The sequence below is a fragment of the Tetrao urogallus genome (genome assembly GCF_951394365.1).
Source record: "Tetrao urogallus genome assembly, chromosome: 7".
NCBI lineage: Eukaryota > Metazoa > Chordata > Aves > Galliformes > Phasianidae > Tetrao > Tetrao urogallus.
This window is the reverse complement of record NC_136820.1, coordinates 11,892,707-11,910,130: the sequence shown is the minus strand read 5'-3', so window position 1 is coordinate 11,910,130 and position 17,424 is coordinate 11,892,707. Positions and strand designations below refer to the sequence as shown.

Below are 17,424 nucleotides of genomic sequence, written 5' to 3'. Positions count from 1 at the left end.
GGGTGTAGTTCTGCTTTTCAAAGGACACACAGGGTAATGGGAAAAGAAGACAACAGAAATTCACTAGTATTTGATGATTTAATTATCATATGTTGAGTTTAATGTCTCTAATTAACATTTTTATTTTCATCTCAGTATGAGATTCTGGCACATACAGACAGTTGAGAGTGATTGTCAGGCACGAGTATATAAAAAACTTAATTTATTTGAATGCTGGCATGTAAAGTTCTCTTTGGTTGTCTGGCTACAATCTCCTATTGGCTTAATCCAGTATGCTTACTTATTAAGCTATGAATACCTGCAAATCCTTTAAAGGATTAACTGCATCTGGATGCTAAGCTTTCAAGGCAGTTAAAAATAACTTCAAACTGATGCTACTGACACACTAAAAATTGGACCTACTCTACACTTTACGCTGTGTTTGCTGCTGCTTTGCCAGATGAAATACTGTCTGGAGCTGCTTATAACTTCTAGGGAGCTTTGAGTTGACCAAGTACTCTTGAAACCCTCTCTGCAACTAGCAGTTGCTTTCTGTTACAGCCTGCAGAGAAGCTGTATTTTCTTGCCTCATGAAAAATGCCAGTGGGCAAGGACATACAAGGCAAAAAAAGAAATTCGGTTTTATACCCATGCATGAAACAAAGGTGCCCTGCTCTGTAGGAAAGGCCAGGACTTGCTCAAGGTGATCTAACAAATTACTGCAGTGCAGTCTTTTGTCTATAATGTGACTTTTGCTAGTTGCTATCACTGCCCTCAGATCTGGACCTTTTTCATATTTGTAGTTACTGTCATATTCTAATGCAGTATGAGTGTATTCTGGATGCTGCTAGGTGTTAGGAATGGAGCTAAGCAGACAGAATCCACTAAAGTGGAAGACTTGCAAGGAATGCAGAGTTTCTCTTGGTACTCCAGAGAGTGCATGGCAAAGCGGTACGTTGCAGTGTGTACAGTCTGCCTCTATGTCCTGTTATTCCCATGGATCATCAGGGAGGAGGAGTTGGCCATCGCCTTCTTCACAAATCAGAAATGTTAAACTGTGAAATATATGACTATGGAAACTTTGAGACAAGGCTTTCCAGGAAAGTGTTAGAAGAAAGCAATGTTTGTGCCAGTTCTGTTTCCCTGGGTAGCTGCTTGAGGCCTAGTTTCAGGTCATCAGATATCCTTTTCTTCATCCCCTGGAACCACTGTGAAACAACAGAGACACATAAGCCAAACAGCTCCTCAACTTGACTTGGTATGTATACACCAACAAAATAAAAGGCTGCTTTTCACAGAAGGTGAGATTTCTCTATTTCAAAAATGTTGAACTCAAACTGTTAAAAGTTTTAACTCAGATAGGAGTGGAAGCACCTTTAGTTGCCAAAATGAAATAAGACATGCTCATCTGTGGTGAGAGATAGAACTTGCTCTTGAAAAAATTGCCAGCCTGCTATCTGCTTAAGTTTAAGCATTCCTACCAAAGAGAGAGTGAGTCACGTTCTTAAACCAAGACACTTTCTCCATTGTGCTAACATTAGATCCCTAAGATCTCTTGCCATTACAGTATGGCTCACATCATTGTCTTTTGTCACATATTTTCCCTCTGATGTCTTGTACTGCTACAAGGATCTAGCTCAGACTCAATAAGCAGTATAAACCCATAAAAATTAGTATATGTTTCTTCTTGTCTAAAATACTTCTGGAGACTCAATAAAGTTTGTATTGAGGCAACTTCACACTAAACTGAGTCAGATCATATTCTTTCAACTCCTTCTAGCAGAGTGATATCAACAAAGCTTGGGAGAGTGATAATGAGAATGAGAAGTAATGGTTTCAAGTTGCACCAGAGGAGGTTCAGGTTGGATATGAGGAAGAATTTCTTCTGAGAAAGAGCAGTGAGGCAGTGGCACAGGCTGCCCAGGGAGGTGGAGCAGTCACCAACTCTGGAGGTGTTGAAGAACCGTGTGGATGTGGCACTGAGGGACGTGGTCAGCAGGCATGGGGGGGTGGGTTGGCAGTTGGACTACGTGATCTGAGAGGGCTTTTCCAAACTTAATGAGTCTATGATAACATTTTTAGTCAATTTTTGCTGTCATTGTCTGCCAATGGCCTTTGCCTTCCTGCAGAAGTGCCATGGTAAGCAAATACTTTGCTTGTGGGATTTTGTCAGTGTCTCTTCAGAGTAGCTGCAGAATTGCTACAGTGCTCACTACTGCACTATACAGGCAACAGCTGTCAACAACTGAGCTATCAGGTAGATTGTGTGGTTCTACCTATTTCGATGCCAGTTTTTCTAATTAGGTTTTTGTTCCTTAATACGTATTTTTATTTGAACTTGATTAAATTTTACTCAGTGTGGAGCGAGAAAATTGACTTTTATAGAATGCACTTGCTAATATAATTATTTGGTACTGTAGTATGAATAGAAACACTCATTTCCATGGTTTAAATAAGAAACGCTGTGGAACCCAAGCCTGTCAGACTTCCATCAGAAGCTTACTGGTTCCCTGCCAACTTCCTGCCCATCTGCCTGGCAGGCTGTCTGTCCTCCCAAACACTGCAGCTGCCTCCATGCCAGGGACAGCAGCACTGCCAGGCTGCGGCTGCGTGGCAGGAGGCCAGAGGGACTGCCTCCCACCCAGAGTACCACCCAAAGGGCCCCCAAAGGATGATGTGATGTGCTGTTCTGCACACACAGCCTCCAGGCACGCTGCTGGGCCAAGGAGCTTTCAAATCTGGAAATGTCTTACCTTGTGCCAGCTTCTAGTAGTTTTCTGAGAAATTCTTTTATCAGCGGACATCCCTTTCTCAGTCAGGATGATTTTTGTATTTGAAAGAACAGGATAATTTAATAGTACAGCACAGTGCTAGGGAAATTGGGGCTGTACCTCTTCATGCTTGTATAAAAGCACTAACCATTGCTACACCAGGATTGTAATAAAATGACACAGAACAGTTTTGCTTTCTTTTTTTTCTATTTTTCCTTTAATGGCTTGCTACATTGAAGTGTTAGAAAGTATGCCTTTCTTAAAAGAGCTTGCTCCACAAGTAGATTAATTCCATAGTAGTAGGGCTGGTTGGAGAAGAACTTTCTTCTGCTCCAGATAATATGTGTAGAGTGCTACCAGATGCCATATAAATATAAAAGCCTCTCCATTGTATTGAATCTAAACAATGATATTGAAAGAGACACAAAATTAATGTTGCAAAGCAAGTGTGATAAAGAAAATATTTTTAAAGATCGTTGTCTGGAGGCGATAAATATTTTATAATTACCCTCAAAGAAATGTAATAAAGAATTTTGATTAACATAATATACTAGACCATAAGATAAGTGATGCTTCATATAATTAATCTGTGAAGTAGAAATAATGATACTCCAGTTTGGTAATAATTTACTTCTTGGCTTGTCCTTAGAGTTAGCATATCTCCTTTCCTGAAGTTAGTCATCAGGTAGAATAATGGGTTTGGGATGTAGGTGAATAATCTTTTTGCTTTTACAATGTTATCCACATTAAAGAGCTGAAGAATCAAAGCCTGCCTTCACAGGCTGGGCCAATGGCTAATCCTATATAAGCAATACAGTATGAAGGTTGGAAGCACTGTAATTTGAAAAAGATATTATTAGCCCTTCTGTTTCTCAGCTAATGTAATATGGTGGATTGGAGAGGGCTGACCTTGTTATGCACTTAGCAGATGCTTTCAAACCAAATTCAATTGATTTGTATCTGTGCTATGCCAGCCTTATGTGTATTGGAAACATTGGAGCTATGCTAATAACAAAATCAGAACAAAGTAAAGATAAATCATGCTAGCTGATTCTTACTGAATGAACAAGCTGCTTCTTATCGATCTAGTTCATTTTGCACTCATCAGTATCAAAATGTTGCTAATATGTTTCTCACAAACCTACATGCCTCTAACATTTACAGACTAAAAGTAGTTGTATGGTTGCTCTCTGCCTGCAGACTAAATAATGTAGCAGATTATCATGACAGTTGTATTTTCAGCTACACGCCGGCATAGCTCCAACTGCATAGCTGTTGACTTTGCAAAGATTGAGATACAAACTTAAAGTTAAGCATGGGCGTAAGTGCTTCTTTAGTTTGTCTCTCTCTCTTCTTGCTCTTGATATCATGTACGTACCCATATGTATTTATCCATTCTCAAAGGCAACGTATACAACCTCTCACTAGCCAAAATGTCTATAATCAGATGGACTGCATTTCAGAATAAATACTTCCTAGTGAATCTTCCCCCAGTTTCATGATGTTTGTGATAGATATAAATGAGGTCCTCTTTGTCTGGGCTTTTGTTTTCAGTCCTGCGTGTTTATTGCAGTTATGGATGCCTGCTTTTCATTATGCTTTAAGAAGTTTACAGTAAATATTGCTAGGTGTAATAAAGGTTTTTAAAGTGAATTACATAAGAGCTGTTTTATAGCCTGAGACTAAGTGTCATCTCCTATACAAAGCATAAATGTTGTTGCACAAAGAAAGAAATACTAAAATTATGACTGTAGGCTGTGACTTTAATAAACAGTATAGGTTTGCTTCATACTTAATAAATTAAGAGAAATTACTGAAAGTATAATGTCATATTCCTGTGATATATTTGTCTTCTGCAAAATAGCATTAATTGACAGTAATACTTATTTGGGCATTCATGCCTGACCAAATGAACAAGTGTGTTATTAGGCTGTCTAGAGAGTCATGGATGTATTCATAAATGCTCTAATTATCTTGACAAATCAGAGAACTAATTGGAAATATTAGGAAGGATTAGAATAAAATACAAATTTTAATCATATTTCCTAATTTTTTTTTCCTAAGAAGGCTTGTGGCATGTCCATATGTCTCTTCTGTACGCCTTTATTTTTGTATCTGTACACTTCTAGTATTCACTAGATGTACTGTGGTTCCTCCTGACGTATTGTGTCCTGTAAGGCGAGGGACAACAGAATCAAGAAATAAACATCTGACCATGTCACAAATCCAATTAGCTCTGACAAGGCCAGTAAAGTCAAGTCAGTAAGAAGTCTGGAAGCAGCTTTGTATTTCAGATTGTACTGGAGATGGTAGGACACCAGCTGGACAGAGCAAAACCACTCCAGGCACCTGAATTTTCTGCATCCAAGAGGACCAACTTATAGCCTGGCGAGATCACAAGCACTGTAGCATTTTCAAGTGTCAGATCTCATCTCTTCAGTGTTTCTAAGTAGCATTCCCCTCACTGAATATAAAATGTGTGCTAATGTCATTGCAAGGCAATGCAGTGAAGCAGAAACCATAGCAAACATCACACAGCCTCTCCTTGCTGCCACCACATGTCTGGCAGTACCCTCGTTTTGGTGCAGCAATCTTCCGGCAGAAATTCTGGTGAAATTCTGGCAACTGTCTAATCCCAGAGTCTATGCACGTTAAATGCAGCTTTCCTTATTCTAGCTGTTGTAATTTTGTCACATTTAGTGAAACTGAGCCACTGATCCGCTGTAGTCATTCCTGGCTGAGATTTAAAAACATCAGTGAATTTTTCATCTTGACTGTAGCAGTGTCAGTCTGGTGATACTCCTTTGATGCTGGCCAGATTCCTTTGGATTTTATCTGAGACAAGAATCCATTCCCTGACTTCCTTCATTGTTTCTGCATAGAAGTAAACTACATAGAGCATTTAATTCCTTTATGTAAATCAGTTAATGCTGTATTACACTTGGAAGTTCTGCAGCTTTCTCACTCAAACCTAATTCATAGTCACGTAGCATGCTCAACTAAAATGCTCTTTTCCCATATACAATTGAGTAATGTAACAAATAATGAAGACCCATCAAGTATAATGAAACATTCACTATTATTACTGTTGACTGTTGATATTTGCAGCGCATCATAACCTAGTTTTGCAGTTGCCAGAATAGTCAAACATATGGTTCATCAGCAACAATACGGGCCCTAAAACTGTCACACAGAGCTACTTCAACTTTGGGATGTCAGAAGGGATCTTTCTTTTGGAAGCAGTGTGCTAACCAGGGTTAGCTCACATCTTGCAGCCACTCTGCAGCTGAGTTGCACTGGAAATTTCCCACCATTTTTCTTATATTTCTATTTGATTGAAATTTAAATTACATTCATTTCAGCAATTTTTTTTTCCAAAGGAAGATTTTTCAGACTTAAAATGGGATTTCTGGTCTGGAAATAAGAAACAATACAGCAACGCAGTGATTAGGTTATTATATTAGATTTGGAATAGGAAGCTGAAATTGTTTTCCCTGTGTCCTAATTCTGTGTTTCTTGCCCATAGGGTACATGTTTTGTATGCACTGCATCTTTTGAATGTTTTCCTCTGAGTTTTATTCCCGCATAGAGGCCAAAAAGAGTCAACACCTCCCATATTCTGCAGCACTGTAGTGCCTGATTCCTAATTCCTGGCTAATTATGCTGTTGGTCCCATCTTCCCTGACACTGAGAATTTAACATGGGGTGAAATGGGTACATTTGTTTTAGTGGTCAGGATTGTCTCAGAGGTCTCAAAAAAGAGCAAGGAAAAAAAATCATGCTCAAAATGGCTTCTACAGATAATTAAAAATCAAACATTTTGTCATGCTTTGACATTTTCCTAGTTGCATTGAAACCTGATCTTCTTGCTACAACTTTGGACACAAATAAAATTTAGCAAAAATAAAATTTAGTCTGGATACAGACTGTATGTGCAATGCAGGCATATGCTGACATACGACTTCCATATGTCAGTCCACAGAGATTCCCCAGCTCCTGAGACTGTTTTGTTCTTTAAATAGCTTTCCATCCTTTTAACATTTTGGACCATTTTTCCATTCTCATTATGTTCTTTCTTCCTTCCTTTAACGCCACATTCATTTGAAGTGACTTGGATTTGGCAGAAAGGACTGAGTGGAAGAAGGTAAAACAGTTTTCAGAGATTTCTACTATAGACAAATATATCTGGAACCCAAAAGACTGATGTGAACTGTTGAAATAAAATAAAACTTGCATTAATCTTAATAAGTAAATAAATAATTATATGGACTGAGACTTTAGTCCTGAATTTATTCAGGGTCCTATACAATATTTTACTTGGAAGCTAAATTTAATCCATTTTTGATTATTCATTGTTAATTAATTTACTCAGCAAGTTAAAATCTAATCTGAAAAATATAAAGCCTTTGTATTTAATAGCATATCATCAAATCCCAAAGTTTCATTTTGAACTGGAAGCAGCCTGAGCCTTACTGTCTTACAGAGAGTTTAATCAGAGGACCAGGGGAGCTGCCAACAGTGTGTTTCCTGTTGGTTTTCACGACAAAAAAATGGGTATCTTCATTCATGTGATGTGCAGATGTGCAGTAGGAAAGCACCGAGATGTGAGTTGCACAGAGACCTGCTATTTTAGGCAAAGAATGGATAAACAAACCTTGTATTGTCTCTTCAAAAGATAAATCCACCGAAGCAGTCCAAGATCCTTAGGAAAACTATGTGAATATGAAGTATACTCAGCCTTACATTCTTCAGTTTATAAAAGCTTTGGAAGATAAAAATACTTCACATTAACTTAAATCCCGGAAAACTTTAAAATAAAAGGAAGCACAATGAGAACATACACAAAGGATTACTGCACTATGTCAATGTACAAGAACTGTATTGAACCCATTCTTTGCTTTTTCAACAAATCATAGTGTTAATCAGCAAAATGCTTCGTTTGTACCTTTAAAGAGAAAAAGAACTGCCTGGAATGTCTCAGGAAAGAAACCATCACTTCCTGCTATCTGGAGAAATGCTGAGAATAATAACTATGAAAAACATGCAATTAGTAAGAATTTACATATCTTTTCTGATGTATAGATTTTTTTCTGCTTGGACACATAACAATTTCTCACCAAACACCAGCTTCCTAATGTTTGCAATACAAGGGCATTGAGTGTTGGGCTTCCTGCAGTCCGTATGTTAGCTTATGCTGGCATAGGATGAGTGCTTAAGGCTGGACTGAAGAGCCAATGTTTGCTCCAAGCCTCAGAGTCAACACAGAGCATATTTTCTTTCTACATCTTGAGGTCAAAGTGCTCTGTGATGTGGAAGGGCATAGAGCAGTGCTAGATGTGTTGGACCTAAACACATACGTCAAGCAGACATCTTACTGTGGTGAACAAATCAGTTTGGTTCAGAATCCTTCTGTTGAAATAAAGTCTCTTCTGTCAATTTGAGGCTTGAAGTGGACATCAAACTTTCACCAGCTCTAGGCTAGCCTTCTCTACAGGAAAGTGAAGAACCCAGAATGCAGGGTGATCTCTTCACAGTTTCCCTTCCTTGACCACATTGATTTTTAGAGAATTCTAACTGGATGCACAGATTTCTTCTGGATGACACCAGAAAGGGGAAAAGTTGTGGAATTCTATAAAAATATGTGTTCTTTATCACAGAAAAGTCAGAGAACGTAACACAGTTCAGCTGGTCCCAAGATTTAAATCCATTAATAGAAAAAGACTGTGAAGCTATCATGAAAGACAGGTGGAGAGAAAACATGTAACAGTACCATAAGCAAGCAGAATCAGAGCAGATATATATGAAGTAGAGGAGTTAGGTGATGCCACAGGGGAATTAATTACCGGGTGCTGTATGCTTTGAAGGAAAAAAAATGAGAACATCTTTTCAAAAGGGGAATCACGGAAGTGTATTGAAGCTGTGGTGGCACCAGCTCTCTAACTGCCTCCAATTCCATTGATCTGTTTCCCCATGGTATCCTGGCTCCCAGGAGCTCTGTACCCCCTGCTCCATCACAGCCCCAGCAATGGTGAAGCCCCATCTGCCTCAGCTCATCTCCCAGGCCCTTCATCCACATGGTAAATGTTGCTGGAAAGATGTCCTGCCTCTCCTTGTGTCTGTTGAAGAAGGTGTCGGAAGGCCTTGCTCGAGGTGTTTGTCTTGCACTGCTGCTGTGGCTGCAGGCTGAATCCACCATTCCTCCCTCACAGCACCACCATTGCAAGTTCCAGTGTCAGCAAGGAGCAGAAGCAGAAATAATACCCTGGTGTCTGTCACAGATAGCAGGAGTGAAAAAAGTTAGCTGGCTTCTACCTGCGAGAACATTGGAGCCTGGTGTGGAACAGACCTGCGTGAGGCAGATCCGAGCAGAACATGCTGCTTCCCAGCAGTCCCACAGCTGGGGATGTCTGGTGTGAGGACTTTGCCCCACGAAGTTCCAAAATGTGTAATGGTACTGGGCCAGTTCCCACCTGGCCTAAACCAACATGTGTGAGTGTGCCAGGGGTGTGAAGGACCTCAGCACAGCTTCTTACAGCCATCAAGCCTGCTCCTGTTGCTCCAAGTGAGTTGCTAAAGTAGACACAGCCCATCCTGGTTTGTTACATGCCTGCAGACAGAATAAAAATGGCAAGTCTGCAGTACACCATCATTTTCCAGGTAAATATATTCCATAGTACTCTGAAGGTGCAAATACTGTATTGAAAAAAGATATATTTTATTGGCTTTGATGGACAAATTCAGAAAAAGAGGATTACCAAGCTGAGACTAATAACTGCATTCAATGTACTTACATTTACACACTTTACATTTTAAATAAGAACTCCATCTGCAGGGGGAAATGCAGTCCTGGAACATGCTTTGTTTTATTGCATAGTGCCACCTAGGGGTTGGACGCCTCTAAGGTTTAGAGGGGCAAGAGATACGAAGTCCTATTAGTAGCAGGACAGGTGTTAACCCAATCACCTGTAATTTGGAACTTGGCAAGACAAATAAAATGCTGCCAAGATTTCTATACTGTTGTATATGGCCAAAGAACTGTAGTTTTTACAGTTCCCTTTGGAGCTGGCTCTACTCTTACCTTTCTTTGAAGCCTGGCAGTGATGGAGGATGTTGTAGATCCTGATTTTCTCCCCTGTGAGCCAGGTTTTGCTTGTATGTGATCAGCAGGGATGTTATCTGCTGCTGCAAGGCTGGGGACAGGATTGCAGTCTTACTGGTTTTGAGTATGCAAGGACTTAAAGAAAGCCTTGAATGAACTGTGATTATTTCTTTCCTGAAAAATGAAAACTCCAAAATGGGAGTTTTAAATATATATATATACATATAAAATATAATATATATATATTATATATATATCACATATATATAATATTATATATGTATATATCATATATATATCATAAATATATATATAATTATTTTTAACACACTTTTTATTCTCTCAAAGGACATTTGATCTTATTCTGTATCTTCTTCAGCAGGTGGCGTACCTGCCTTGCTGGAACCAGATGCATGTTCTACTGTCTGCTCACTTGCCGAGATCCTCAGGCAGAATAATGCAAACTGTACATCTGTGTACTCAAGAACTTCTCTCCCTCATCCTTGGAGGAAGGTACTGATGTTATTGCTATATTAATTTTTCAAGAAAAAATATCAACAACATTTTTGATCGCATGACTGTATGCTTGGACTGCACAAAGGGCAGGCCTCTTCATAAGATTTGATTAGTAATAAGAAGGAGGAAAAAAAAAATTATTCATGACAAGTTCCTGTTTTTAAATAATCCATACTGGAGGGAAAAAAAAAAAAAACCAACAAATGGGGGGGGGGGAGAGAGGGGGAAAGGGGGAAACTAGACAAGAAAGGGGATAAACATTTTCATTTTGGAAACATAAGCCACAGACGTGACAAACGATTGCTGTATGTATCCCTCGAGATGCTGTAAGTATCCTGCAGTACATTGACAGCATGAGGGATGAAGTAAACTACATGACTGTCCTCCTGATGTCATGATGGAGAAGAGATGCAAAGCTGGGTACCGGTGCTGCCATACTTCAGGCTGAATGAGCTCTGACAGGACTGTCAAAGCAAAAGTATAGCAGGGAGCAGTAAATTCACAGTGGTGCCTCTCTGTGTCAGTGCAAAACGCTCTGTAACTACCAGGCTGTTTTAGCACTGGCAAAAACACTGTACCCAATCTAAAGAGAGGCTGGAGCCTCTCTCCACATCAGACATTCCTGCTGTTGGTGTGGATTTGGGGCAGCTTTATGGCTTCGGTAAAAGACAGTCAGAATACAGTTATACTGGCAAGCAAAGTGCTTTTACTTTTATAGGCTCTATTGCTTATCAAACATACCAGCATAAATCATTAATAACACTAGTAAATACATACACACATTAGGAGGGCTGGCTGTTACAACTTTATTGGCAGATGTTCTTAACAAAAACATGGGCTGACAGCCTGGGCCAGCAGCTGTTTCTCACAAAAGAAATACAACAAATTCAGAGGCTTGAAATAAAGTATTTGTGTTTAAGGACTGTAGGATTTTCTCACATATATGCATATATGTCCAAAAGAAAGCCTGACAATCCAGGTAAACTGAAGAGGAACTGTAGGTGTTGTCATTAATAGAAGTCATTAAGCACAGGTTGGAGTATTCAGAATTATAAAAAGAAAATCACTGTACTCTTGAAATTCTTCAACTAGTGTTGTCAAAAATGTGTCATTTTACACAGGCTCATAAAAAGCTCTCATGGTTTGAAGGCATTCAGAGCCCCTGGAGTTGTATGCACGTTAAATTCTTTCTAACTCTATCCCTTTGTTAAACAAAGTATCACTTTTCCTTACAAACCTCCCTCTGCATTGTGTCAGAGAGTAGCATTAGGGAAAACAGAGCAGCTGGATGCCTGTGTCAGGAATAGAGCAGCTGGTGAGCTGGTGAGGCTGCACCTTGAATGCTGTGTTCAGTTTTGGGTCCCTCACTGCAAGAAGGACATCAAGGCCCTGGAGTGTGTCCAGAGATGGGCAACAAAGCTGTGAGGGATCTGGAGCACAAGTCTTATGGGGAGCAGCTGAGGGAGCTGGGATTGTTCAGTCTGGAGGAGGTTCAGGAGAGACCTGATCGCTCTTTACAGCTGCCTGAAAGGAGGCTGTGGTGAGGTGGGGGTCGGCCTCTGCTCCCAAGTAACAGCAATAGGATGAGTGGGAACGGCCTCAGGTTGTGGCATTGATGGATGTGGTCAGTGGGCATGGCAGGGATGGGCTGGCACTTGCACTAGCTGATCTTAGTGGTCTGTCCAATGTTAGTGATTCTGTGATTCTGGCAGGAAATTCTTCCACTAAACTGGTTCTGTTGTCCACTCCCCCAAGGATAAATTTCATCCTGAAATCCTTATTGAATGTTCAACAGGCACGTAAGAGGTGGTTTGCTTTAGACTGCCTGCTCTGTCTTAGCAAATGTTGACAGCTGGCAACAATGTCAAAATCATATATGGTAGAATCTAGTGATCAGAATTGGGTATATCTGCACTTATAGTTACGAGCAGTAAAGTGACTCAATGTAAATGAGGAAGGAGGGGAAGTCCTGGAGAACCAGACCCGGATACACAACACAAAAAAGTATTGCTATGTTAACAGACGGCAAAGTCCTAAAGGCAACATCTGACAGGAAGTGCAGTGTGATGGAACTGCGGTGTGATGGTGCCGCACGGGGAGCCCACTGACGGGAACTCACATTCTCAGAAGGGAACCGACGCCAACTGCCCTCGGCAGCCAGGCTCCTCAGGCCCTCTTCCAGGCTGCGGTCAGGACTGCTGAGCCTACAATGGTCCTAGCAAAGTCGAGCGGTTCGATACCGGCTTCTGAAGGGAAAATCCCCTTCCAGCGCGAGATCCCCGCCAGCCCGGCACTCCCAGGCGCCGGGTGAGCCCAGCAACATGGCAGCCCGGGGACGCGGCGAGGCGGCGAGGCGCATGCGCACGGCGCCCCTCCCGGGGGGGAGCGCGGCGGCGTCATGACGTCAGACGCGGTCCCCAGCAACGGCCGCACGTCGGCGGGCGCCGGCAACCCGGAAGCGGCGAGCGAATAGGGACGGAGCGGCGCGGAGGAGACTGGCGGAAAAGTAGTCCCGCAGGCGGCGCGGCACTCGGTGGAGGAGCGGGTGGCGCTCGGCGGAGCAGGAGAGGGCCTCGTCCCGCTTGGCGCGCTCGGATCGCACGGCGACGGCGGCAGAGATGGCGGCGGACAAGGCTGCGGGTGAGCGGGGAGAACGGCCGCGGGCCCGGGCGGAGGGATACGCTCTCGCGCTGGGGCGGTGAGTGCCGGCACGGAAGGCGAGGGGCGTGCTGCTGCCGCGTGTCCTTCCGCCGAGGAAGTAGCGCCCGGCGGGCGGGCGGCCGTGCGACCGGCTGAGCCCGCGGTCTGCCCGCCTCGGTCCCGTCCCCTTCGGCCTGGCCGGAAGGGGCGAGCGGCGGCTGCCGGAGCCGTGTGGGAGGCTCTTCTCCGTCCCAGAAGCGATTATCCCCTGCTTCGGGAAATAAAGTGCTCCGCAGATGTGTGCAGTGAAATGCTCAGTAGCACGGCTTGTGCGGGATGTACAGGGCCTGGGAACGAGAGGGCCTGGGGGCTGCGGCCCATGAAGGTGCAGCTAACAGGTGTGAGGAGAATAGCTGCGGCGCTCCGGGCATCAACCGGCCTGCGAGTGTGGGAGAGGTGCCAGCTGGTGCTGCAGCAGCAGGCCGGCGGGCAGGCCGTCTCCCTTCCCAGGCTGCAATCCTGTGCTCTCCCTGCCTTCCACTCCAACCGCTCTCCCACACATCCTGTTGTCCAGCACGCTGCAGCTGCTCTGGTGGGAACGGCTGCCTGCTTGCACACTGCAGAACAGAAAGCCTCCGTGATGTACATGGTGTTTCTCCTGGACTGTCCCTACGTTGCCAGCCATGGAAATAACGTTACGACCTGCTGCTTTTATTGCTAACTCATCTGCCTTCTCCAGATGAAATTCCAAGCTGGTTTTAAGGGGTTTCCTGGGTTGACCTGTTTGCCCCGCAGTCAAGAGAGCAGGAGTGCTTTCCTCCTCCCAGTTCAAGTGGGTGCTTCCAGCATCTGGCACCGGGCAGCTCTTAGGTAGCTGGTTGGTGAGATGTCTCAGTCATGAAGACCAGCTGAAGTCCTCCTTTAAGCACGAGTGTTAGGATTGCTGTATGTTAGAGGGACATTCAGCTCTTCAACAGGTTTCAAGCATATTTGGGCAAAGGGATTGAAGAGCAGCCAAAGTGATTTTGTTGCAGGAAGGAGCTGTGCTGTCAGCTATTTTAGCTGGACTTTGGGTTTGTTCTTAAGAGCTTCCAGTTCATATTTACAAATTCGCTGTCTCTGGTAATTTGTAGAGTAGATGCAACTCTTCAGTTTACATCCATAAAAGTGACTTTGTAGGAGAAAGAACAGCCCTGCATTGTTTAAAACAGTCCCAGGTTTCATTTTTGTCTTTAAACATATGGTATAGAGGCATAGTGAAGTCTGTAGACCTGCCTTGATGCTTCCCTACGAAATATGCCATGCAGGGTGTAAGTGGCATGTTTCCTAGACAGCTAACAGTCTCTTTCATTGATTGTTTGCTTAACTGAAGACATTACTTTGAGATTCACGAGCACCAAATTGCTTGTTTGATCTGCTTGCAGACAGAGGCAGTACCCAGTACTGTAGCTTTAGCTGGCCCTACACAAAGCTCAACCTGTGTATGTGGGCAGCTCCTGGCCAGGCTGAACATTAGAAATTTCCCGAGGTTTGGATTCTCACATCTCTGCATTGTTGTTCCTTGTGCTGGTGTAATCTTGAAGGCCCGGTGAGCAAGTAAAGCAGATAACTTATCTGTTAGCATGATAGTTGGAGGGAAAATGTATTTATTTCTTCACTGCTGTTAAAAAGGTCCTTGAAAGTCAGTGGGTTCTGTACCATAAATATTAAGGAGTCAGATCTATTATGTGTTTAGCATGAGGAGAGATGCTTCTTGTTCCTTTCCTTTCTCTCTGTGAGAAAACTGTGGCATGTCAAAGCTTTCTGAACTTTTTTGATGCTTGTTTTCTCTCTCATTATGGAAAAGGTTCCACTGCTGAATGCATTATGTGCAGTCAGATTTCATAGTAGGTGTGTGTAGTCCTGTAGCACCCTAAGGGTCCAGCCCTCCCGAGTGCTGGATTGCTGAGTTTTGTCCAAATCACAGCTGTTGCTGTGGTTGAGATTTAGCATCTCAACTTCACGGGCATCCTGATGCAGGATGAAAGCCTCAAGCAACAAATATAGTCTTGCTGAAATGTATGATTGCACAGGATGGTGGTTTTCCCTGCAGGAAGTACAGCCCAGGAACTGGTTAGTGACTCTGTTCTGATCCTGCCATGGATGTTACCCCAGGAATGTCCCTAGGCCTGGTTATTATTGCTGTCCGTCTTCATAAATAAATTTTATGTGTTTGTAGCCAGGGAGTAGCGGATGATTCAGGAATGTTGGTGCTGATGGGGAGTGGGTTTTGTGGTGGAGTTCATAGAGGGGTGTTTTCATTCGTTTGGTGTGAAAACAAAGTTAGCAGAGTTTGCGTTACATCCTTTAATTCTGGGAAGAGAAAGACATTGAATATGCAATGCCCACCGTACCCATTAACATGGCAAAATGTGGGCTCAAGCAAAGCCTCTGTTGTGATAATTAGTTATCTGCAGCAGTGGAAACCATTGCATGTGTGTAATCTTTGTTTCAAAAACACTATATGAGCATAAGAGCTGATGTTTCCAGATACAAGCTGGGCTGGTGCGATGCTGGTTGTTCTGGTTTTGAATTTTCAGTGTATCAAAGAAATTGAAGACAAGCAAAATCTTGTTAGATTACTGTATAAGTGCTCAAACCATCAAAAAACAAAAAGAACCAAAAAAACAACCAAACAAACAAAAAACCAAAAAGCCCTACATGCTGTACTGGTCTTCATCTAGAAGGGAACATAGAGAAAATACTGCAACTGTAGTTATACTGTATTTTTCATGTTGTTCCCTAAAAGCGTCTGTTGCTTGCTGCTCAGGAAGCAGCATATAGGATGCATGGGTTTTAATCCAGTGCAGTGGGATACTTACTCATCTTATGATAGGTGGTCTTCACTATAAGTTTATAAAGTCTATTCCTGCTGTCTGATGCAGCTTTAAAGAGAAATCTAAAACGTATTCATTTTCAGCACAGTAGGGTTGTTGGGTAGCTGGAAATATTGTTGTGTAATAGAGCAACAGTGTTACAGTTACGTGGGAAGCTACTCCTGCTGGCAGGAGGGTCCTGAGAACTGGCACAATGCTTTTTGAGCTGAATTACTTCTGTTGTGTTTACTTTTCTCTCATCCTTTGTCAGACCAAGGTGCTGAGAAGCATGATGGAGCGGGTACTTCAGGGATCACTGATCAGGAGAAGGAGCTGTCGAGCAGTGCATTGCAAGCCTTTCTGGTAAGATGCAGCCAAACCCATACTTCTCATCTACCACATAACTGCTAAACTAGCTTATAGCATTTTTTTTTCTGGTTTTCTTAGCATGGCTGAGAATATATTAGCAAGTTATGATACTAAAATCAATGCTTGCGTTACAAAGCCGGCGTGTACATTTTCGTAGAATCATAGAATTGTATCGTAGAATGGCTTGGGTTGGATGGGACCTCAAGGATCACCAATTTCCAACCTTCCTGCCACGTGCAGAGTTGCCAGCTGCTAGATCAAGTACCAGATCAGGTTGCCCAGGGCTCCATCCAGCCTGGCTTTGAGCACCTCCAGGGACAGGGCATTCACAGCCTCTCTGGGCAGCTTGTTCCAGCACCTCACCACCCTCAGTGAAAAACTTTCCCCAGACATCTAATCTAAATCTCCCCTCTATTACTTTAAATCCATTCCTCCTTGTCCTGTCTACCTCTGTAGAAAGTTAATTTCCCTCATGTTTATGAATTTCCTTTAAATATTGGAAAGCTGCCCCACAGTCTTTTCCAGGCTGAACAAGCCCAGTTCCTTCAGCCTGTCCTCACAGGTGTTCGACAGCCCTCTGATCATCTTCATGGTCCTTCTTTGGGCCCTCCCCTAAAGATCCACATCTTTCCTGTGCTGGGGATCCCAGACCTGGACACAGTACTCCAGATGGGGCCTCACAAGGGCAGAGCAGAGGGGAACAATCACCTTTCTCACCCCATTGGCCATCCCTCTTCTGATGGAACCCAGATACTGTTTTCTGTTACAGTGTTTGTTTGAACAAAGTGTTTAAGAGCACATTTACTCTTGATTCTCAAAATCAGTAGCTATAAAAGCAGTGTGATGAGTTAATTAAAAATGGGCTGGTACTCTGAGTCAACTTTGGAAAAGCCTGATCTCTCTAAAGAATCAATTGCTAAAAGCTAGTAACGTTGTGATAAAGGATTTAAAGGAGCTGTATGAGTCCCTGTGCTTCTATATCTTCTCAGTAATCATCTAATAGAGTTGTGGAAATGTAGCAGGACAACAACATGCAGTATCTTTCCACAAACTCCACAACTCTGCTTTCAAAGCAGAGTGAAATGTCTGGGATGGTTCTATTGAGAGTAGCCACAGAATGGCTGCTTTGTTAGGGAAGCAGAGGATTGGGTTTCTGCTGAAGGACCACAGAATGTTTCTTTGCTGCAGTGCTTTT

At 42.7% G+C, this 17,424-nt stretch overlaps 1 protein-coding gene across 1 annotated transcript in view; it reads left to right on the top strand.

Annotated features, from left to right (window-relative positions):
* Window positions 1-13,384: 13,384 nt before the first annotated feature.
* Window positions 13,385-17,424, top strand: part of CNOT10 (CCR4-NOT transcription complex subunit 10) — a gene marked incomplete at both ends in the record, with an annotated part of 29,415 nt that continues 25,375 nt past the window's right edge. Inside the window, 2 exons of the mRNA XM_079538486.1 lie at window positions 13,385-13,526; window positions 16,087-16,223. Coding sequence (XP_079394612.1) covers window positions 13,385-13,526; window positions 16,087-16,223 — 279 coding nt within the window. The remainder of the gene's footprint in view (window positions 13,527-16,086; window positions 16,224-17,424) is intronic.